Here is a 24,912-nt window from a genome sequence, read left to right on the forward strand (position 1 = left end):
TGTATGCAAGATGATATTTTCTCATGTATGCATACTATAAGAAGATTTACAAGTGATATACCAGATCAACAGTCCTATTGCCCTTGGTCTTACAGTCTTAGACATTGAGGTTAAATTAATGTTCTGAAATAAATATGGCATAAACCTCACCAGGCATGAGGGCAGAAGTCCTGTTCCTTGGCATGTTGCACTCTTTCAGTGCTGTCACATAGTCATCCTGATTTTCACACTTCTGGCTGATCATCTACAATTAAAAAAAGAGAGAGATGAGATCATCTCATTCCTTGTTACTGAAAGCAAAGTCATTGAGTATTTTCATCATACCTTAAACTGTTTCTCTAGAGGAGTCTTGCCTGTTGGTCCAGGAGTGAGAAGATCAGAGACGTAAGCATGAATGTGGCTGGCTGATACTTGTGTCACTTTACTCCTGATGGCCTCTACTAACACATTGTGAATGAAAACATATTGTTCCTGAAAAAAAGATGATTTATTAAATTAATTTCAATCTAATAAAATGTGATTTTTTTAACACTAAGTCTTGAGGGTCAAAGAAACTCAGTACAGTGACTATTTGGAAGTTTTGTTGTTTTGGTTTCCCAGGTTGCTCAGCCAGCTAACGACCAAAAGACCACACCACCTGATTCATCACATGACCTGCAACACCGTTACAGGCTCCTGATAGTCAATCACATCTGTAACTAATCAGCACACTCCCTTTAAATCAGGGGTGTCCAAACTGATCCATAAAGGGCCGTGTGGCTGCAGGTTTTCATTCCAGCTATGCAGCAGCACAACTGATTTGGCTTATTCAATCAACTGACATACCCACCCTTTAATCAAGGGTGGGTGTGGCTGCAAGTATTTGACTGTGTGAAGACAGTTCAGTTGATTGAATGAGCCAAGTCAGGTGTGCTGCTGCATGGCTGGAATGAAAACCTGCAGCCACACGGCCCTTTATGGATCAGTTTGGACACCCCTGCTTTAAATAATCCTGACATCCTATCTCATTCCTGCTTTCAGTTAGTGTTTATCAATTGCTATTCTAGTCTAGTTTTTTTTTTTTTTGCATTATTTTTCAAGTTAGTCTTTACCTGAGTGTATTCTGTTTGCTGGTTAAAGGTGCTGACTGCAAAGTTGAATTCTGGCCAAAATGTTCGATGTCTATACAGTGGTGCTTGAAAGTTTGTGAACCCTTTAGAATTTTCTGTATTTCTGCATAAATATGACCTAAAACATCATCAGATTTTCACACAAGTCCTAAAAGTACATAAAGAGAACCCAGTTAAACAAATGAGACAAAACTATTATACTTGGTCATTTAGCTATTGAAAAAAATGATCCAAGATTACATATCTGTGAGTGGCAAAAGTATGTGAACCTTTGCTTTCAGTATCTGGTGTGATCCCCTTGTGCAGCAATAACTGCAACTAAATGTTTCCAGTAACTGTTGATCAGTCCTGCACTTGGACTTGGCTTGATGGAATTTTAGCCCATTCCTCCAGACAGAAAAGCTTCAACTCTGGGATGTTGGTGGGTTTCCTCACATGAACTGCTCGCTTCAGGTCCTTCCACAACATTTCGATTGGATTAAGGTCAGGACTTTGACTTGGCCATTCCAAAACATTGACTTTATTCTTCTTTAACCATTCTTTGGTAGTGCTTTGGTGTGCTTAGGGTTGTTGTCTTGCTTCATGACCCACCTTCTCTTGAGATTCAGTTCATGGACAGATGTCCTGACATTTTCCTTTAGAATTCACTGGTATAATTCAGAATTCATTGTTCCATCAATGATGGCAAGCTGTCCTGGCCCAGATGCAGCAAAACAGGCCCAAACCAGGATACTACCACCACCATGTTTCACAGCTGGGATAAGGTTCTTATGCTGGAAAGCAGTGTTTTCCTTTCTCCAAACATAGCGCTTCTCATTTAAACCAAAAAGTTCTATTTTGGTCTCATCCATCCACAAAACATTTTTACAATAGCCTTCTGGCTTGTCCATGTGATCTTTAGCAAACTGCAGATGAGCAGCAATGTTCAGAGAGCAATGTTTGGAGAGCAGTGGCTTTCTCCTTGCAACCCTGCCATGCACACCATTGTTGTTCAGTATTCTCCTGATGGTGGACTCATGAACATTAACATTAGCCAATTTGAGAGAGACCTTCAGTTGCTTAGAAGTTAGTCAAGTCAAGTTTGTTTGTATAGCGTTTTTAACAATAGACGTTGTCCCAAAGCAGCTTTCCAGAATCTGAGTGATCCATGACATGAGCGAATTTTATCCCTAATGAGCAAGCCCATGGTGACGGTGGCAAGGAAAAACTCCCCCAGATGACACAAGGAAGAAACTTCGAGAGGAACCAGACCCAAAAGGGAACCAATCCTCATCTGGACAACAACAGACAACATGACTATAACATTAACAGTTTTAACATGAAGTCAGTTTCGTTGATGTTATAAATCTTCATTAATGGAAACTTGAGTGCAAAACTGTTCATGACAACCGCAGTCCCAAAGTTAGCAAGCCAACTGCAGTCCTCAGCCACAAATTACTGTAAGTGTCCAGAGTGTCTTCCAAGTGTGACTTTCAACTGTCCATATGGGGCCGTCCTCCACAGGAGCAATGTGATGAGACTCCAACCAGACATAGGGCATCAGGATAGATCAGGGAGGTCCAAGGAGCAGAAGAGGTCAGCACCTCGATCCCAGGATTGACATGCAACTCAAAGGGACAGATTGGGGGGGGGAGAAGAGAGAGAAAGCACAGGTTGTTAGTTATGCCCAATGTCACCTGAATAAGTAGGTATAGTGTACATTTTGCGCTGAGTACAAGCAGGGACTCCGGCAAAACTAACTATGACAGCATAACTAAAAGGAGAGAGCCAGAAGGTAACACAGGCATGAGGGAGCCCCGGGACATAAAGCAGCCAGCCACTACACCGTCAACAAACTCGAGTGAACAAGTGAGTGGGGGACTGACAGCATCCATACATCCCAGTTTACCAAAACACTCTGAGGACCCTCCAGATCTACACATTTACCTCAAAAGCACCATTAACGAAAGGCTTGACAGATATGTTTTCAGCCTAGACTTAAATGCTGAGACTGTGTCTGATTTCCGAACATTACGTTCCATAACTGTGGGGCTTTGTAGGAAAAGGCTCTGCCCCCTGAATGTAGCCTTCACTATACGAGGTACCAGCAGATAGCCTGCACCTTTTGATCTAAGTAGGCGTGGCGGGTCATAAAGGACCAGAAGTTCGCTCAGGTACTGTGGTGCGAGACCATTCAGTGCTTTGAAGGTCAATAGTAGTACTTTATAATCAGTACAAAATTTGATTGGGAGCCAGTGCAGTGTGGATAAGACAGGGGTGATGTGGTCATATTTTCTAGTTCTAGTAAGGACTCTTGCTGCTGCATTTTGAACTAACTGGAGCTTGTTTATGCACTTATTGAAACATCCAGACAGTAAGGCATTACAATAATCCAACCTTGAGGTAACGAAAGCATGAACTAGTTTTTCTGTCATTAAATTTCTTATCTTAGCAATATTTCTGAGATGAAAGAAAGCTATCCGGGTAATGTTAATGTGAGTTTCGAATGAAAGACGGGTCAATAATCACCCGAGGTCTTTTACTGCTGCATGTGAAGAAACAGAAAGGCCTTCCAGACTTACTATGTAATCAGAAAGCCCACTTCTAGCTGCATGTGGTCCTAGTACAAGTACTTCATTCTTGTCAGAGTTCAGCAGAAGGAAGTTAATAAGCATCCAGTGTCTAATGTCCTTTACACATTCCTCAATTCTATTAAGCTGGTGTCTCTCATCTGGTTTTGCAGAAACATACAACTCTGTGTCATCAGCATAACAGTGGAAACTAATACAATGTTTACGAATAATATCACCCAGAGGTAACATCTATAAAGAAAAAAGCAGTGGACCCAAGACAGAACCTTGTGGAACACCAAACTTTACATAGTCTAGAAAAATCACCATTTACATCAGCATACTGATAGCAATCAGTTAAATAAGAGCTGAGCCAGGAGAGGGCCGTTCCCTTAACTCCCACAACATTTTCTAGTCTATCCAGAAGAATGGAATGATCAATGGTATCAAATGCTGCATTAAGGTCAAACAACACAAGCAGCGAGACACAGCCCTGATCAGACACCAACAGTAGGTCGTTTTCTACTTTAACCAGAGCTGTCTCTGTGCTATGATGAGGTCTGAATCCTGACTGATACATTTCATGGATGTTATTCCTATGTAAATATGAGCATAACTGCTGTGCCACAGCTTTTTCAAGGATCTTGGAGATAAAGGGGAGGTTTTATATTGGCCGATAATTGGACAGCTGACAGGGATCAAGGTCAGGTTTTTTTAATCAGGGGTTTGATAACTGCTAGTTTAAAGGATTTGGGTACATAGCCGATCCTAAGAGAATAATTTATTATTTTTAGAAGCTGTTCAATTACTTCAGGTATTATCTGTTTGAATGGAATAATGGTAAGGGATCTAGATGAGGCTTTTGATGTGGAGAATAATGAAAGTAATTCAATTTCTCTAAGGGGAGTAAAACATTCTAATTGCTGATCTGATACAGTTATATTGTTAACTACAGGGTCACTTACATTGTCTGGCCTTAATTTAGTAGTTTGAATTATTTGTCAGATATTCTCAATTTTGTCATGAAAAAAATTCATGAAGTTGTTGCTTCTACATACTGCAGGTGTGCATGTGTCTATAGTGGACTTATTCCTGGTTAATTTTGCAACAGTATTAAATACGAATCTAGGATTATTTTTGTTATCTTAGAAGATAAGGGAGGAGAGATATGTTGATCTAGCAGCACTAAGAGCTTTTCTATACATCAGGAAGCTCTCCTTCCACGCTAATTTGAATGCTACCAATTTTGTTTGCCGCCATTTACGTTCCAATTTTCGAGTGGTCTGTTTTAAAGTGTGAGTGTCATCATTATACCAAGGTGCTAATTTTTTCTCTTTGATCATTTTCCTTTTAAGAGGAGCTACATTACCCTGGGGTGCTTTGTTACCCTGGGGTCCTTTGTGACCTCACTGACTATTACATGCCTTGCTCTTGGAATGATCTTTGTTGATTGAGCACTCCTGGGGAGGGTAACAATGGTCTTGAATTTCCTCCATTTGTACACAATCTGTCTGACTGTGGATTGGTGGAGCCCAAACTCTTTAGAGATGGTTTTGTAACCTTTTCCAGCCTGATGAGCATCAATAGAATAGAATAGAATAGAATAGAATAGAATATACTTTATTGTCATGTCCTACATGAAAATTGTCTTTGGTCTCACTGACAAAAATGATATAAAACACACATAAAGGAGAAAAAAAACACACTTTCATTCTATTACACAGACATATATCCAAGGGATTAACACAGCACCTCACATGCAACCTACACACATGCATACACATCATATCAAGTCAATAGTACCAGTTCCAGCTAATCTAAAGTGCTCTTGGCCACACCTCCTTTCCATCTGGCTTTTCCATAGTTTGTTGACCATAGAAATTGCATTTGGGATAAAAGAATATAAATTTTTTTTCCTTGCCATGTGTACTCCATATCGCCGCCCTAGGGGAAGCAGCTCAAACTCAGAGTAAAGGGGATGGGTGTCATCATCTAATATGTTCATGGTGTTTCTGTGTACTGCAGTGCTGTGTAAATTTTATCGTGTTGTTTGAGGTTGTCCTATAATTTTCCCTGTCATTTTAACAATTCTGGCCAGCTTGTTCTGATTACATAAGGTCAATGACACTTTTTCTGAGGTCCTCAGAAATCTCCTTTGTTCATGCCATGATACACTTCCACAAACGTGTTGTGAAGATCAGACTTTGATAGATCCCTGTTCTTTAAATACAACCCCGATTGCAAAAAAGTTGGGACAAAGTACAAATTGTAAATAAAAACGGAATGCAATGATGTGGAAGTTTCAAAATTCCATATTTTATTCAGAATAGAACATAGATGACATATCAAATGTTTAAACTGAAAAAATGTATCATTTAAAGAGAAAAATTAGGTGATTTTAAATTTCATGACAACACATCTCAAAAAAGTTGGTACAAGGCCATGTTTACCACTGTGAGGCATCCCCTTTTCTCTTTACAACAGTCTGTAAATGTCCGGGGACTGAGGAGACAAGTTGCTCAAGTTTAGGGATAGGAATGTTAACCCATTCTTGTCTAATGTAGGCTTCTAGTTGCTCAACTGTCTTAGGTCTTTTTTGCTGTATCTTCCGTTTTATGATGCGCCAAATGTTTTCTATGGGTGAAAGATCTGGACTGCAGGCCGGCCAGTTCAGTACCCAGACCCTTCTTCTACACAGCCATGATGCTGTAATTGATGCAGTATGTGGTTTGGCATTGTCATGTTGGAAAATGCAAGGTCTTCCCTGAAAGAGACGTCGTCTGGATGGGAGCATATGTTGCTCTAGAACCTGGATATACCTTTCAGCATTGATGGTGTCTTTCCAGATGTGTAAGCTGCCCATGCCACACGCACTAATGCAACCCCATACCATCAGAGATGCAGGCTTCTGAACTGAGCGCTGATAACAACTTGGGTCATCCTTCTCCTCTTTAGTCCAAATGACACGGCGTCCCTGATTTCCATAAAGAACTTCAAATTTTGATTCGTCTGACCACAGAACAGTTTTCCACTTTGCCACAGTCCATTTTAAATGAGCCTTGGCCCAGAGAAGACGTCTGCGCTTCTGGATCATGTTTAGATACGGCTTCTTCTTTGAGCTATAGAGTTTTAGCTGGCAACGGCGGATGGCATGGTGAATTGTGTTCACAGATAATGTTCTCTGGAAATATTCCTGAGCCCATTTTGTGATTTCCAATACAGAAGCATGCCTGTATGTGATGCAGTGCCGTCTAAGGGCCCGAAGATCACGGGCACCCAGTATCGTTTTCCGGCCTTGACCCTTACGCACAGAGATTCTTCCAGATTCTCTGAATCTTTTGATGATATTACGCACTGTAGATGATGATATGTTCAAACTCTTTGCAATTTTACACTGTCAACCTCCTCTCTGATATTGTTCCACTATTTGTCGGCGCAGAATTAGGGGATTGGTGATCCTCTTCCCATCTTTACTTCTGAGAGCCGCTGCCACTCCAAGATGCTCTTTTTATACCCAGTCATGTTAATGACCTATTGCCAGTTGACCTAATGAGTTGCAATTTGGTCCTCCAGCTGTTCCTTTTTTGTACCTTTAACTTTTCCAGCCTCTTATTGCCCCTGTCCGAACTTTTTTGAGATGTGTTGCTGTCATGAAATTTCAAATGAACCAATATTTGGCATGAAATTTCAAAATGTCTCACTTTCGACATTTGATATGTTGTCTATGTTCTATTGTGAATACAATATCAGTTTTTGAGATTTGTAAATTATTGCATTCCATTTTTATTTACAATTTGCACTTTGTCCCAACTTTTTTGGAATCGGGGTTGTAAAACAGGGTGCTCACTCACACCTGATTGTCATCCCATTAGAGCTGTGCAATATATTGTATTTTTATCACGATATCGATATTGGTGTCAAACGATATCAAAATTCATAATATCGATATGAAACGATTTTTTGTCATTTGTCGAAAGGGACGTGCACAATATTTCTACAATGGCAATAAAACAACAATAACATTGACGTGACAGTAAGGTAAAACGAACCCTTCTGTCCCCTAAGGCACACCGTAGCCTTGCATACGTCATCCATTCTACTCCCGCGATATCTCCGCAACAGTAAAAAATCAGTTCTTCTGTTTTCATACGTGTCGGGTGATTTGATATATTGATTTCTTAATATGTTGTTTGATTTGCTTGCTAATAGTTATAATAATACAATTAACATATATTTACGTCATATTTTTGGATGTGGGACTGGGTAATGTAAAAATGGCATCTACGGAAGAAAACAAGCACAACAATATTAGCACATATCCAGCTTGCTAGCTGTGTTAGATGTGTTAAACCGTGTGGATTTAAGTGGAATAATTGCGAGTCGACCTGTGGTCAAGGCAGCGTTTTAAGGTAAGGCGATTTGGTTATTAATGTTGCCCGCCGCGGCATGTTTACTTGGGTTCATTTGATTTTGACTTGTGCATCTGCAGCTAGCATCATGCTTTGAAGTAGGTTCTGCTAAGGACGCTTTATTGTGCGATGTAGACGGACTCAGATGTAATTACATTGTTTTTAAAATTCCGTGCGCTTAAAACGGTGTCCCCCTGCTAATCATATAGCCCTAATCATGTGTTGCTTTTACTTTTCGAGTGAAATATCTCTGCAAATGGTATTTCAATGCTGACATGCCAAAAAGATAGCGGAGTCCACATTTGGAAGATGAAGGAAGAGAAGCCTGATGCTTGAAAATAGATCGCTTAATCCACAACGCATATCTGTATTTGAGACATAACCTGCAACTAGTGGGGATGTTTTGGAATGACTGTGCATAGGGTGTTTTTGGCCACAGAAAACTAACCCACAGTAGTAGGAGGACTACTGGGTTCGTGGATTTTGTCTGTTGACTGAGCGAAGCATGGTGTTTGCCTTGTGCCATTTCACGTAGCATCTAGCCGCAGTGCCACCTACACTTTCAGGGAATGTTTACATGCCGCTGAGCTATTTTCATGTATGTTAATTCTTAAGGACTTGTCTCTATATTGTGCGTGTTCACACACGGACTGGCCATCGGGAGTAGCGGGAGTTTTCCCGGTGGTTCAGTGTGGGCCGGCGGAGAAAAAAACAAAACAGTTGCGCGCTGGCTTTAATATGATAAGCAATGTTAACAGTTTCTTTAAGAAACTGTTAACATTGTTTATTACAGTTGCGCGCTGGCCTTTAATATGATAAGCAATGTTAACAGTTTCTTAAAGAAACTGTTAACATTGCTTATCATATTAAAGGCCAGCGCGCAACTTTTTTTTTTTCTCCGCCGGCCCACAAACTCCCGCTACTCCCAATGGCCAGTCCGTGTGTGTGCGTGTTTTAATGTTGGTGTCTTAACAACACACAAGCTTACGTTGTAGTGTGTGTGTGTGTGTGAGAGAGAGATTTTATCCTTGGCTGGCTACGAGCCAGTGTGGACGTTACGCAATAATCACTGGTAATACCAGCGCTGGCTCCATCCTCTGTGATCGGAAATGTTGAGTGAGGAGAACGTGAGCCTTGTGCAGGCGATAGGACCTATGCAAAGTACGCGCTTGCACAGTAAATAGTTTAAGTAAAAGGCGTTTCAGGGTACAACGGGAAGGGTTGACAGGTAGCCTATGAGGCCTGTACTATAAAAATGTGGCCCGGTGCCTCAGGTGTTGATGATCAGGGCTTTAAAAAAAGGTGTATAAATATCGTTTTAAAAATCGCGATATCGATATTTACTGAAAAAATCGTGATATTGATTTTTTCCAATATCGAGCAGCCCTACATCCCATTGATTGAAAACGCCTGACTCTAATTTCACCTTCAAATTAACTGCTAATCCTAGATGTTCACATACTTTTACCACTCACAATTATGTAATGTTGGATCATTTTCCTCAATAAATAAATGACCAAGTATAATATTTTTGTCTCATTTGTTTAACTGGATTCTCTTCTAGGACTTGTGTGAAAATCTGATGATGTTTTAGGTCACATTTATGCAGAAATATGGAAAATTCTAAAGGGTTCACAAACTTTCAAGCACCACTGTAGCTGTTGGAGTTTTGAGATGTGTGATGCTGCACACATTTGGCCCTTTTCCACTACCCTTTTTCAGCTCACTTCAGCTCGCTTCAGCTCACTTCAGCCCGACACGGCTCGCGTTTCGACTACCAAAAAACAGCACGACTCAGCTCGCTTCAGCCCTGCTTAGCCCCTAAAACTCGCACCGTTTTGGAGTGGGGCTGAAGCGAGCCAAACCGTGCCGAGTGAGGCTGGGGGCGTGAGGAGACACTCCCCTGTGCACTGATTGGTGAGGAGGAGTGTCCTCACATGCCCACACACGCCCCGCGAGCACGCTGGGATCTGTAAACACCGTAAACCCGGAAGAAGGAGAATTACGAATTACGAGAATTTCTGAAGCCTTATGCGCCTCGCCTCATCTATACGCTCTTGCCAGTATCTGTTGGCGTTGTCGGTGACAACAAGCCACAGCACCAAGACCAGCAACACTAACGACTCCATGTCCTCCATGTTTATTGTTTACTATCCGGGTCGTGAGACTACCGCTTAAAAGATCACTGATGTCACTGTTTGCGCTGCTTAACGACATCACGTAACGTCCACCCACTTTCGCTAACTCCACTCAATGTGTCCACCCACTTCCAGCCAGCACGGTTCAGCACGGTTGTAGTCGAAATGCAACTCCAACAGCCCCGCTCAGCTCGACTCAGCCCAACTCAGCACGGCACGGCTCAGCCCAACTCAGCCGCGTTTGTAGTGGAAAAGCGGCAATTGTGTACCCTGTCTCACTATTTTGCGGAGATAAAATGCATCCTGTATTTTACAATTCCGAAAATTGCCGAAGCAAGTGAGCAGAAGTATCACATGACCACCATGGGACATGTTTGACCTACTTTTAACCAAAACAAGTCAGCATGAGCAAACATGGCAGACTCCGCGCTTCCGCCAGTGGTAAAGAAAAGGAAAGCCTGCCTCGTGAGTGCAGCTGCAAGATAGAGCAAGGTTAAATGACAATTTTTCTGGACAGATAACTAAATCATTCTAGCTAGCACTTAGCTATCTTAGCCTTAGCCCCTATGGACACAAGAAAAAATGCTATGGAACTTACTGTTATGGAACTTCATGTGTGCAATTGTAAACTTTATGTCCTAAGGGGTTAAAATACATGGGCTCGATTTCACAGTAGCGAGTATAGAGTTATAGACTAGAGCCCTTTCACGTGACTTTATTGTAACTGCAGATTTGTTTATCTGGACAAGTTTGATGATAACTGGCACAAGTGTACACAAGTGATTGTAAGCCCCACTCAGTACATCTACAGATAAACTTGTCAAAGTTACATCTAAAAGAACAATGGCAGAGACCTGTAGAGCTTTTGGACATAATAACAGGCATGTGTCATGAGCCAGCTGGGAACATCTAGGTCCTGATTTGATCTTTTACTCCATTCCCTGGTTTTCCCCTGAGCCTTCCCTGCGCTGTGGCCAGCACACCTGTCTCTCATCAGCTCATCCATGGTATATTATCCATATTATGCCGCTCGGATATTCATTCGGCACGGGATTGTCTTTGCCTCAGGATATGGTTTTCTTTTTCTTTTTATATATATAAAATTTTGGTAAAATATTAACAAAAATAAAGAAATCTAACTGGTAGCTCAATCAGCATGAAGTTTGGCAGCCAAGCCACAAAGTCCACCAAAATTAAGTACTGCTGTCATTAGAGGCATTATTCAATATAGGGCCCTTAATAATACTACACTGGAATGGATTGGGGCAGCATTAATTATTATCAGTTTATTAAAGTATACAATATACAAAAAACGGTGAGCTGCTAGTATACATTGAAATGTACACTGTGCAATTGTTATAGTGTTAATCATTTTAAAAACTGATCACTAACATTATGGTGCTAATCGATCTAGCTGATCCCATCCCACAGTGCCTGGCAACATAAGCTGAAAATATGCTTAGGAAAAAAGTCTCTCCTGGCCCTAGAGCTACCTATATCCATATTGAAGACACTTTTTTTGAGTACCTCTGAAGTCTGGATACAGAACTAGTGCACGGTAAATATGCTACATTGTTATAATTGTCAATGTATAAATAAACTATTTTGTTGAACAATATTTTTTTATTTACTTTATTGATAAAATATATCAAAAAAGAAGTAACAACAGGCTAAAAAAAGCCTGTAGAATGGGTACTTCTTTTAAATACATGTCTGTGTGCAATTATCTGAATATAGCTTATTATAAATATTATTTTGTTGCGGTGAGTTTAATGTATAAAAAAATTATATTTTTGAGCTTTGTACACAATTTACGATTTGCATAAAATGTGTTACTTTTGTAAGCTGATTGAGCTACCATTAAAATTTAAAATATAATGCACAAACTTTGTCTATATGGTTTTTAGTACAAATGGAACATGTTCAGGGGGTAAGGCCAAATAAAATTAATGAAAATTTTCTGTCATTTAAGCTCCACCCTAGTCTACACCTATTGCCTTTAGGCTGTGACAGCGTGGGGGTTTAATTTTTCACTGCTTCCCGACGAGAGAAAGGGCGAGCTGCAGTTAAACGGGAAGCCTGGATGCCAACAAAGCATTGCCATGTGTGTGTAGAGAACATTTATCTGGTTCATGTCGAAGCTCTGTGCAATGTTAAAATGTATATTTGGATGTGGACTTTGGACGCAATATATGTTTTTAGAGCTAATGCTTGGCTAAACTAGCAGCATGTTTATGTACTGATAATGTAGACACGGCTAAACACCATAAAATATGCTAGATCTAGGCTCTGGCTTGTTTATTACTATTAGAAGTCCATGTTTGAGCTTACCTTTGTCATAATAAGGCTCTTTTTTCAGTATCGGGAATTTCCCATAACATTCTGGCATACACAGAATCTGTTTTGAAATATTGGTAGGCATCTGTACTTTAATATGCCTTTAGCATCTCTAGTGTATTTAAAAGTCCCAAATACGAAATATTTCTGAATGTCATAATATCAGTGCGGCATGGTAGCATAGTGGTTAGCACTGTCACCTCACAGCAAGAAGATCCTGGGTTCGAGCCCAGTGGAGCTTTCTGTGTGGAGTTTGCATGTTTTCCCCATGTCTGCATGGCTTTCCTCTGAGTGCTCCAGTTTCCCCCACAATCGGAAGACATACAGGTTAGGCTAATTGGTGGCTTTAAATTGACTATAGATGTGAAGTGTCTGCCTCTGTCAGCCCTGCGATGATCTGGTGACTTGTCCAGGGTGTACTCTGCCTCATAGTCAGCTGGAATAGGCTCCAGCTTGCCTGCGACCCTGCACAGGATACGTGGTTACAGATAATGGATGGATGTTGTAATATCTCAAATCTGGTAGCTGGTTTGCTGTAAACTTTTCAAGTGGAATAAATACGTTTGAGGGTAAATTAAGAAGAAGCCTTTATTTTTGTCACGTATACACTCAAGCACAGCAAAATTCCTCCTCTGCATTTAACTCATCTGAGGCTGTGAATGCGCACAGAGAGAGCGAGCGAGCTCGAGCACGCACAAGCGTGTGCAGTGGACATAATAAGTAAAACATTTGTGGGTAAATTATATGGATCTGTGAGGCCTGCATGTTTCAGCTTTTGGATGTAACATGAGCTGCTGGTAAAGTATAATTTTTTTTAAATTGCCACAATGTTTTCCGCATGTTGCCATCTTGGTGTGACGCAGTTCCATAGTTATACTCATTAAAGCTCCTCATGTTCAGCTATTTCTGTAGGGCCATACTGTTGACGGTTCCAAAATGGAGGAAAGCGACCCTTGGCACATCAAAATGATCACATCTTATCTGCATGATATTGCTCTTTGAAGACATAGGAAAATGCCATGCACAATAAAAAAAAATAATAAAATTGAAAATTTCAGATGACTTTGCAGTCAGCACCTTTAACTGACGACTGTCTGCTAATGACCATTTGGATTGTCAGTCTTGTTGTTTCAGATGAAACAGATATGAGATTTCCTGAGAAGTAACTTAATTTTAACTTATAAATCATAGTTTGATACTTGGAATTTTGCTGCTCAGATTTCTAACGTGTAGCGTTGCATTATAAACATACACAGCTACAGTAGCACAGTTAAAAACGTGAATTTGTTTACAGATGTGTTTGAGGCTTAATGTCAGATTGTATCTCTGTGTGTCTTTAAAAGCTTCCAACACACCATAATTCAGTATATTCATATTCACTGGATGATTAATATACCTTCTGTGATTCACATAAAATCTTTGGGTAATTTCTCCCATCATTTATATGGGCCATTAAAATTTGAGAGGTAAACTTTCAGACTGTATTGTCTTCAATTCTTTGGAAATGTATTTCTCAGGTGTTGCTCCTGTAATAGCATAATTACTATTCTGCATGTGAGTTGTCATTACCTCAGTCTGCACCAGATAGTTCCTCTGGGTGCGGATGTGCTTCAGGAAACCCATGATGTTCACTGTCCCCTCAGCCTTTATCTGCTTCAGCATGCTGTCTATCACAATGTAAGTTCCTGTTCTTCCCACTCCAGCACTAAACACATACATAAAGCATCTTTACCAAGCATCATTTAAACTGTAATCGTATTTATAAAGTACATATTGTGTTTTTATATATATATATATATATATATATATATATATATATATATATATTAGTGCTGTCAAGCGATTAAAATATTTAATCGCGATTAATGTCGCGACTGTCATAGTTAACTCGCGATTAATCGCAATTTAATCGCACATTTTTGTCACATGAAAATCATTGTGATTCTCTTATCAGCATAAAAAAGTGAATGGGCTTGCGTTGTACCAATGTTTGTTTGTTTTTATTTTACTGCAGAGCATAACACTACAGAGCCGTAGAGGGGACATGGTGAATAAAAAAATAAAGCGTGGGAACGACTTATAAGGCGTGTGCACGAGATATTAATGCGCGCGCACGAGTTATAACCCGTGCACACGCTTTACGTTAAGGCGTGCGCTTGGGTAATTAAAAGTGAGGGGACGAGTTACTACGGCTCCATATAACACGTCTTATCACAGCCACTGCAAAGTCGGGCTGGAGCCGCCGATGGGAAAACGAAACCTAAGCCGAGCACCATGGCTCTTCGTCCCGAGGCGTGGCAGCGTGAGCTGCCCGCGCTGGTTCTTTGGGGGGAGGGCAGAGGACTCTGGCTGTGCGGGGCGTGACATTACAGTCTAGCTGCTATCGTTTTTCTAAGCAAAGTCTCTGTTCTGTTCCAAGTTCCTAGCAGTTTCAAAAGCTTATGAAAAACCTACATCATGTCACAGAGCGTGAATCTCACGATAAAAAAATTATCGCCGTTAAAATTGAGTCAAGTTAACGCGATAATAACGCGACATTTTTGACAGCACTAATATATATATATATATATATATATATATATATATATATAAAATACACACACACAATGGTGCTTGAATGTTTGTGAACCCTTTAGAATTTTCTATATTGCTCCATAAATATGACCTAAAACATCATCAGATTTTCACACAAATCTTAAAAGTAGATAAAGAGAACCCAGTTAAAGAAATGAGACAAAAATATTATACTTGGTCATTTATTTATTGAGGAAAATGATCCAATATTACATATCTGTGAGTGGCAAAAGTATGTGAACCTCTAGGATTAGCAGTTAATTTGAAGGTGAAATTAGAGTCAGGTGTTTTCAATCAATGGGATGACAATCATGTGTGAGCGGGTACACTGTTTTATTTAAAGAACAGGGATCTATCAAAGTCTGATCTTCATAACACATGTTTGTGGAAGTTGTTCATGGCATGAACAAAGGAGATTTCTGAGGACCTCAGAAAAAGCGTTGTTGATGCTCATCAAGCTGGAAAAGGTTACAAAACCATCTCTAAAGAGTTTGGACTCCACCAATCCACAGTCAGATAGACTGTGTATAAATGGAGGAACTTCAAGACCATTGTTACCCTCCCCAGGAGTGGTCGACCAACAAAGATCACTCCAAGAGCAAGGCATGTCATAGTCGACGAGGTCACAAAGGACCCCAGGGTAACTTCTAAGCAACTGAAGGCCTCTCTCACATTGGCTAATGTTAATATTCATGAGTCCACCATCAAGAAAACATTGAACATGAATGGTGTGCATGGCAGGGTTGCAAGGAGAAAGCCACTGCTCTCCAAACATTGCTCTCCGAATATTGCTGCTCATCTGCAGTTTGCTAAAGATCACATGGACAAGGCTATTGGAAAAATGTTTTGTGGATGGATGAGACCAAAATAGAACTTTTTGGTTTAAATGAGAAGCATTATTTTTGGAAAAAGGAAAACACTGCATTCCAGCATAAGAAACATGTGAAACATGGTGGTGAAACACGATGGTGGTGGTAATATCATGATTTGGGCCTGTTTTGCTGCATCTGGGCCAGGACAGCTTGCCATCATTGATGGAACAATGAATTCTGAATTATGCCAGCGAATTCTAAAGGAAAATGTCAGGACATCTGTCCATGAATTGAATCTCAAGAGAAGGTGGCTCATGCAGCAAGACAACAACCCTAAGCACACAAGTCGTTCTACCAAAGAATGGTTAAAGAAGAATCAAGTCAATGTTTTGGAATGGCCAAGTCAAAGTCCTGACCTGAATACAATCGAAATGTTGTGGAAGGACCTGAAGCGAGCAGTTTATATGAGGAAACCCACCAACATCCCAGAGTTGAAGCTGTTCTGTCTGGAGGAATGGGCTAAAATTCCTCCAAACTGGTGTGCAGGACTGATCAACAGTTACCGGAAATGTTTAGTTGCAGTTATTGCTGCACAAGGGGGTCACACCAGATACTGAAAGCAAAGATTCACATGCCTTTGCCACTCACAGATATGTAATACTGGATCATTTTCCTCACTAAATAAATGACCAAGTATAATATTTTTGTCTCATTTGTTTAACTGGGTTCTCTTTATCTATTTTTAGGACTTGTGTGAAAATCTGATGATGTGTGTGTGATATATATCTCATCTCATTATCTCTAACCGCTTTATCCTGTTCTACAGGGTGGCAGGCAAGCTGGAGCCTATCCCAGCTGACTATGGGCGAAAGGCGGGGTACACCCTGGACAAGTCGTCAGGTCATCACAGGGCTGACACATAGACACAGACAACCATTCACACTCACACCTATGGTCAATTTAGAGTCACCAGTTAACCTAACTTGCATGTCTTTGGACTGTGGGGGAAACCAGAGCACCCGGAGGAAACCCACGCGGACACGGGGAGAACATGCAAACTCCACAAAGAAAGGCCCTCACCGGCCACAGGGCTTGAACCCGGGCCTTCTTGCTGTGAGGCGACAGCGCTAACCACTACACCACCATGCTGCCTGTGTGATATATATATATATATACAACCCTGATTCCTAAAAAGTTGGGACAAAGTACAAATTGTAAATACAAATGGAATGCAATAATTTACAAATCTCAAAAACTGATATTGTATTTACAATAGAACATAGACAACATATCAAATGTCGAAAGTGAGACATTTTGAAATTTCATGCCAAATATTGGCTCATTTGAAATTTCATGACAGCAACACATCTCAAAAAAGTTGGGACAGGGGCAATAAGAGGCTGGAAAAGTTAAAGGTACAAAAAAGGAACAGCTGGAGGACCAAATTGCAACTCATTAGGTCAACTGGCAATAGGTCATTAACATGACTGGGTATAAAAAGAGCATCTTGGAGTGGCAGCGGCTCTCAGAAGTAAAGATGGGAAGAGGATCACCAATCCCCCTAATTCTGCGCCGACAAATAGTGGAGCAATATCAGAAAGGAGTTCGACAGTGTAAAATTGCAAAGAGTTTGAACATATCATCATCTACAGTGCATAATATCATCAAAAGATTCAGAGAATCTGGAAGAATCTCTGTGCGTAAGGGTCAAGGCCTGAAAACCATACTGGGTGCCCGTGATCTTCGGGCCCTTAGACGGCACTGCATCACATACAAGCATGCTTCTGTATTGGAAATCACAAAATGGGCTCAGGAATATTTCCAGAGAACATTATCTGTGAACACAATTCACCATGCCATCTGCCGTTGCCAGCTAAAATTCTATAGCTCAAAGAAGAAGCCGTATCTAAACATGATCCAGAAGCGCAGACGTCTTCTCTGGGCCAAGGCTCATTTAAAATGGACTGTGGCAAAGTGGAAAACTGTTCTGTGGTCAGACGAATCAAAATTTGAAGTTCTTTATGGAAATCAGGGACGCCGTGTCATTTGGACTAAAGAGGAGAAGGACAACCCAAGTTGTTATCAGCGCTCAGTTCAGAAGCCTGCATCTCTGATGGTATGGGGTTGCATTAGTGCATGTGGCATGGGCAGCTTACAAATCTGGAAAGACACCATCAATGCTGAAAGGTATATCCAGGTTCTAGAGCAACATATGCTCCCATCCAGACGACGTCTCTTTCAGGGAAGACCTTGAATTTTCCAACATGACAATGCCAAACCACATACTGCATCAATTACAGCATCATGGCTGCGCAGAAGAAGAGTCCGGGTACTGAACTGGCCAGCCTGCAGTCCAGAGCTTTCACCCATAGAAAACATTTGGCGCATCATAAAACGGAAGATACAACAAAAAAGACCTAAGACAGTTGAGCAACTAGAATCCTACATTAGACAAGAATGGGTTAACATTCCTATCCCTAAACTTGAGCAACTTGTCTCCTCAGTCACCGGACGTTTACAGACTGTTGTAAAGAGAAAAGGGGATGTCTCACAGTGGTAAACATGACCTTGTCCCAACTTTTTTGAGATGCGTTGTTGTCATGAAATTTAAAATCACCTAATTTTTCTCTTTAAATGATACATTTTCTCAGTTTAAACATTTGCTATGTCATGTTCTATTATGAATAAAATATGGAATTTTGAAACTTCCACATCATTGCATTCCATTTTTATTTACAATTTGTACTTTGTCCCAACTTTTTTGAAATCGGGGTTGTGTATATATACACTATATTGCCAAAAGTATTTGCTCACCCATCCAAATTATCAGAATCAGGTGTTCCAATCACTTGCATGGCCACAGGTGTATAAAATCAAGCACCTAGGCATGCAGACTGTTTTTACAAACATCATTCTAAAACATCATCAGATTTTCACACAAGTCCTAAAAGTAGATAAAGAGAACCCAGTTAAACAAATGAGACAAAAATATTATACTTGGTCATTTATTTATTGAGGAAAATGATCCAATATTACATATATGTGAGTGGCAAAAGTATGTGAACCTTTGCTTTCAGTATCTGGTGTGACCCCCTTGTGCAGCAAAAACTGCAACTAAATGTTTCCAGCAACTGTTTATCAGTCCTGCACATCGGCTTGGAGGAATTTTAGCCCGTTCCTTCATACAGAACAGCTTCAACTCTGGGATGTTGGTGGGTTTCCTCACATGAACTGCTCGCTTCAGGTGCTTCCACAACATTTCAATTGTATTCAGGTCAGGACTTTAACTTGGCCATTCTAAAACATTAACTTTATTCTTCTTCAACCATTCTTTGGTAGAACGACTTGTGTGCTTAGGGTCATTGTCTTGCTGCATGAGCCACCTTCTCTTGAGATTCAGTTCATGGACAGATGTCCTGACATTTTCCTTTAGAATTCACTGGTATAATTCAGAATTCATTGTTCCATCAATGATGGCAAGCCATTCTGGCCCAGATGCAGCAAAACAGGCCCAAACCATGATACTACCACCACCATGTTTCACAAATGAGATAAGGTTCTTCTGCTGGAATGCAGTGTTTTCCTTTCTCCAAACATAACACTTCTCATTTAAACCAAAAAGTTCTATTTTGGTCCCATCCATCCACAAAACATTTTTCCAGTAGCCTTCTGGCTTGTCCACATGATCTTTAGCAAACTGCAGATGAGCAGCAATGTTATTTTTGGAGAGCCGCTGCTTTCTCCTTGCAACCCTGCCATGCACACCATTGTTGTTCAGTGTTCTCCTGATGGTGGACTCATGAACATTAGCTAATGTGAGAGAGGCCTTCAGTTGCTTAGAAGTTACCCTGGGGTCCTTTGTGATCTCACTGACTATTACATGCCTTTCTCTTGGAGTGATCTTTGTTGGTTGATCACTCCTGGGGAGGGTAACAATGGTCTTGAATTTCCTCCATTTGTACACAGTCTGTCTGACTGTGGATTGGTGGAGCCCAAACTCTTTAGAGATGGTTTTGTAACCTTTTCCAGCCTGATGAACATCAACAACACTTTTTCTGAGGTCCTCAGAAATCTCCTTTGTTCATGCCATGATACACTTCCACAAACATGTGTTGTAAAGATCAGACTTTGATAGATCCCTATTCTTTAAATAAAACAGGGTACCCACTCACATGTGATTTTCATCATATTGATTGAAAACATTTGACTCTAATTTCACCTTCAAATTAACTGCTAATCCTAGAGGTTCACATACTTTTGCCACTCACAGATATGTAATATTGGATCATTTTTCTCAATAAATAAATGACCAAGTACAATATTTTTGTCTCATTTGTTTAACTGGATTCTCTTTATCTACTTTTAGGACTTGAGTGAAAAAGGTCATATTTATGCAGAAATATAGAAAATTCTAAAGGGTTCACAAACTTTCAAGCACCACTGTGTATGTATATATATATATATATATATATATATATATATATATATATATATATATATATATATATATAATGTATATGTACATGAGAGAGCGAGAGAGAGACACACACGCACATCTCAGTTCAGCCTCCCTCCAGCGATTTACCTGCAGTGTACCACAACAGGGCCCGAGTCAGCACTTTGTCTCTCAGATGACTTCTGTACAAATTTGAGCACTGGAAGTGTGTACTCAGGAACGCCCATGTCTGGCCACTGAGTATAATGGTACTGATCAATGGTTCTCTCTTGACCGCGACTCTTCAGAGAGCCCTATGACATGAACACCAATATGAACCCATGTCCTTTCTTTAAAAAAAAAAATTCAGTTCCAAACTTCTGACAGGTTTGTCATCATGCTGTATAAATCTCATTCAGACTGTTGACCCATGTTGATGGAGAACCTTTTTGTTGTTGATGTTTCTCAGAGTGAAGGTCCTCTTGGTATAGTAAGCCAGCGTTATGGTACTTTTCAGTGTGACAAGAAAACTCCCATATTCTTCTTGGCTTTCCTTTGGCCAGTACTGGTCACATTTTCTCTGTGGGCAAGAGTTATGTGATAGTTTTGTCCACACTATATGATTGTATATGTACTCGTGCATCTCACACAATTAGGATACTGTGTAAAAGTTTTTATTTTTTGTAATTTAATTCAAAAATGTAAACTTTCATATTGTATAGACCCCTTCGCATTAAACGTCATTCATACGTAAGAGGAAATTGCGCGCGCAGCCTGGACCCAAAAAAGACTCAGCGACGGTAGAGACGAGAAGAAATATTTGGAAGAAATGCCTAGTTGTTGTGTTGTCGGGTGTCAGAATCGTAGCAGTGATGGGGTTAAAATGTACAGAATTCCAGCAGGATCTCACCCATTCCAAAAAAATCGCCAACGTCTATGGCTACAAGCCATCAAACGTGTAGACTGGGATGAAAGCACTATGCGCGGGTTTGCAGCGCCCACTTCATCACAGGTAAGATCAGGCTATTTATTAAATCTTTCTTTTTTATTCTTTCTAGTCTTCGTTTATTGATGTAGCAAAATACTTTGGTAACATTTGTCTGATTAGCTGGGTCATAGTTACACAATGTAATGAATATTGTTAGCATGTTAACTTAGCTTTGCATGCAATTTTGTTTGTAGGAGAGGTCTCGCTTGACTCAAGCAGTCCAGATTTTGTGCCATCATTATTTGTGTATGCCGAAAATCACAATTTTAAAGCAAGGATGGAAAGGTAAAATTGTGTGCCCTCACTCTAAATGCCAACTTACGTTGACTTCTCTAACCTAGCTCCCGCCCCGTTCAGTTTCATTTCTGGTCTCTGCCTCTCGCTTTTTACGCAGCTCTGATTTCTCTTAGCTGCACTCTTTACACTATCATTCCTTTCATGCCATTACCTCCTGCAAATTGCTGTTTAGTGTTGGTATTTGCTGTTGTAGCTAAAGCCACATTGCCATCACATCACTGGCATAATTTGATTAAAACAAAATGAATATGAATGTCCCATTGTTAATCAAGTTGTAGTCTCGCTGTAACCAGAATGTTGATGGCAGGCTACTTTTGTAGATAGGTTTTTTTTTTTTTTGAGTTTGACATTTTTTGTAAATAGTATGACTGCCTTCAGGTATCAGAGGAAAACTTACTAACATCGTCCGTCCACTCTTTAATTAAATACGGATCCGGTAGGCGATGTCCACTTGTTAGAGTTAACTTATTTATGTAGCATTCTCGATCTTGTAACGACAATTGTTTTGCATAATCTGACAGCTCATAATGCCGGTCTATGGGCAGCGCCATTGTTTCTGAGTCCAGGCTGCGCGCGCATCCTGGCAACGGTCGCTTTGTTTACAAACATGTGAAGGGGTCTATATTCATTTCATATAAAGTGAAATATTTCAAGTCCTTTTTAAAAAAATAGTTTTAATGATTATGGCTCATCAGTTATAGACTCAGTACTTTGCTGGGGCTCCTTTAGCATGAATTACTGTGGCATTATTAATGCGGCATGGCATGGAGTCGATCAGCCTGTGGCACTGCTGAGGTATTATTGAAGCTCAGGTTACTTTCACAGCAGTCTTCAGCTCCTCTGCATTTTTGGGTTGGGTTTTTCTCATACTGCCATATTTATTTATTTATATTTATATTTATACTGATAATTCTGTTTATATTGTGCTATATTGCCCTACTATACTGTCAGAATGCTGTTCCCGTTTACACTGTTCATTCTGTTTATATTGTCATTCGTCACACTTAAATTTATACCGTTAATTCTGTTCACACTGCCACATTTGCCATATTTATACTTTCTGGATTGCCACTGTCTTTTCTTATAATAGCTTTAGCTTGTGTGTGTAAATATACCCCCTTTTTTAAGTTTATATCTTTTACCTATATTTTATATTTCATGTTTATCACTGTTTGCACCGCGGATAAGAGGGAAATGCAATTTCAATTCTCTGTATATCCTGCACATATGGCATTATTGATAATAAAGTTAACTTGAAATTCTCATCTTCATCTTGACAATATCCCATAGATTCTCTGTGGGGTTCAGGTCATGTGAGTTGGCTAGCCAATCAAGCACAGTATCATGGTCAGCAAACCATTTGGTAGTAGTTTTGGCACTGTGGGAAGGTGCTAAGTCCTGCTGGAAAAGGAAATTGGCATCTCCATAAAGCTCGTCAGCAGATGGAAGCATGAAGTGCTCTAAAATCTCTTGGTAGATGGCTGCATTGACTTTGGACTTGATAAAACACAGTGGCCTAACACTAGCAGATGACATTGCATCCCAAATCATCAGACTGGAAGCTTCACAGTGGACTTCAAACACCTGGATTCTGTGCCTCTATACTCTTCTTCCAGAGTCTAGGACCTTGATTTCCAAATGAAATGCAAAATTTACTTTCATCTGAAAAGAGGACTTTGGACCAGTGAGCAACAATCCAGTTCTTTCTCTCCTGAGCCCAGGTAAAATGCTTCTGATGACATCTCTGGTTCAGGAGTGGCTTGATATTAGGAATGTGACAGTTGTAGTCCCTTTCCTGAAGACATCTGTGCATGGTGGCTCTTGATGAACTGACACCAGCCTCAGTCCACTCCTTGTGAGGCTCTCAAGTTCTTGAATTAAATTTTCTTTATAATCCTCTCAAGGCTGCGCTCATCCCTTTTGTGTGTGCACCTTTTCCAGCCAGCCTTTTCAGCAATGACCTTCTGTGGCTTATTCTCCTTGTGGAGGGTGTTGATGATTGCTGACTTGACAGTTATCCTGAAAACAGTCTTCCCCATGACTGTGGTTGTGTGTACTGAACTAGACCTGGAGATATACTGTTTTACTCAAAGTTAAAATTAAATACTGTGGGTTTTTTTTTGTAGGTCATAATTATCAAAATACACAAATATTTCAAGCATTTTTCTAATGAGTATATTAAATTTTCACTTTCTAAAATAACTGATGGAAATATTGAACATTTTCATAATATTCTAATTTTTTAAGATGCACTAGTACTTTACAGTGGACTCCAGATGTCTGAGATCATGACTAATAATTAGTTACATCTGTCCAGTTACAGTACATCATTTCTCATTACTATCTGTTAAACTATTTCTAATAAATATTGAACATTTCATGTATGATGCATAAAATTAAATAAATGGCATCACAAATTTTTCATTCTCAATCACCAGTTTCTGATGACCAAATAAAGACAGATGTCGTGTGTGTGTGTGTGTGTGTGTGTGTGTGTGTGTGTGTGTGTGTGTGTAAATCAAAGCATTCACTTTCATTGCAGAATTTATTTCCAACTCTAACAATGCTGTCTCTTAAATTCCTATTCACATTCCTGGCATGCTGTATAAGTCATTATCTAAAAATTTGAACAATCTTTTCATAAAGCAAATCTGTCCTCTTACCCGACCCTTCTCCAACAGGTTGGTTATCATGATGATGATGCTAACTTTTTGCTCCCACACCATCCTCCAGAAGTCTTCCAGGCTTGTCTTCAGTGGACCCTGGGCTGCTATGTAAGCTTTTGGATGTTTGTAGCCCTAGAACAATGTATAATTCTAGTTAAGATTAATAAGAAAAAGTACAGTGTCTATCAATCATGTCTATGAAGGAATGCCTGAGGAGAATGTTCCCAGCAATATTAAGTAGTTGTGATACTTGAGACCAGAAATCAATGGTCTTGTTCATAAACTCAGGTGAAATTTTACTTGGTCTTGTTTCGGTCTCATATAGCAGTATATTATGGTCACAATAGAAAAAAGATCAGCAGCATGTTATACTGTGAGAAGTGTATTGTGATGAGATATTTTTCACATTTTAACAAGAAACAATATGCAATAACAATATACTAGTTATCTTGCGCATAGGCCTACTTATTACAATAGTCCTGGGTATGACTTTAAACTGCAACCAGTGGGGAGTCTCTGGTCCCAGAAGGACTTGAGTATTGGGGAAAGTGGAGTTACCCCTTAATCACCATTGTTCCCAGGTCTGCTCTGACCCAGG

General features: G+C 40.0%; 1 protein-coding gene across 1 annotated transcript in view; it reads right to left on the reverse strand.

The window, feature by feature from the left end:
- Positions 1 to 24,912, reverse strand: part of ptprz1b (protein tyrosine phosphatase receptor type Z1b) — an 89,944-nt gene that overhangs the window by 8,244 nt on the left and 56,788 nt on the right. The window contains exons 18-23 of the mRNA XM_060903508.1: positions 24,312 to 24,446; positions 20,809 to 20,943; positions 20,514 to 20,677; positions 14,112 to 14,247; positions 325 to 471; positions 151 to 244 (exon numbers count right to left, since the gene is read on the reverse strand). Of these exons, the coding sequence (XP_060759491.1) occupies positions 151 to 244; positions 325 to 471; positions 14,112 to 14,247; positions 20,514 to 20,677; positions 20,809 to 20,943; positions 24,312 to 24,446 (811 nt within the window). The remainder of the gene's footprint in view (positions 1 to 150; positions 245 to 324; positions 472 to 14,111; positions 14,248 to 20,513; positions 20,678 to 20,808; positions 20,944 to 24,311; positions 24,447 to 24,912) is intronic.

Source organism: Neoarius graeffei, chromosome 21 (assembly GCF_027579695.1).
Source record: "Neoarius graeffei isolate fNeoGra1 chromosome 21, fNeoGra1.pri, whole genome shotgun sequence".
NCBI lineage: Eukaryota > Metazoa > Chordata > Actinopteri > Siluriformes > Ariidae > Neoarius > Neoarius graeffei.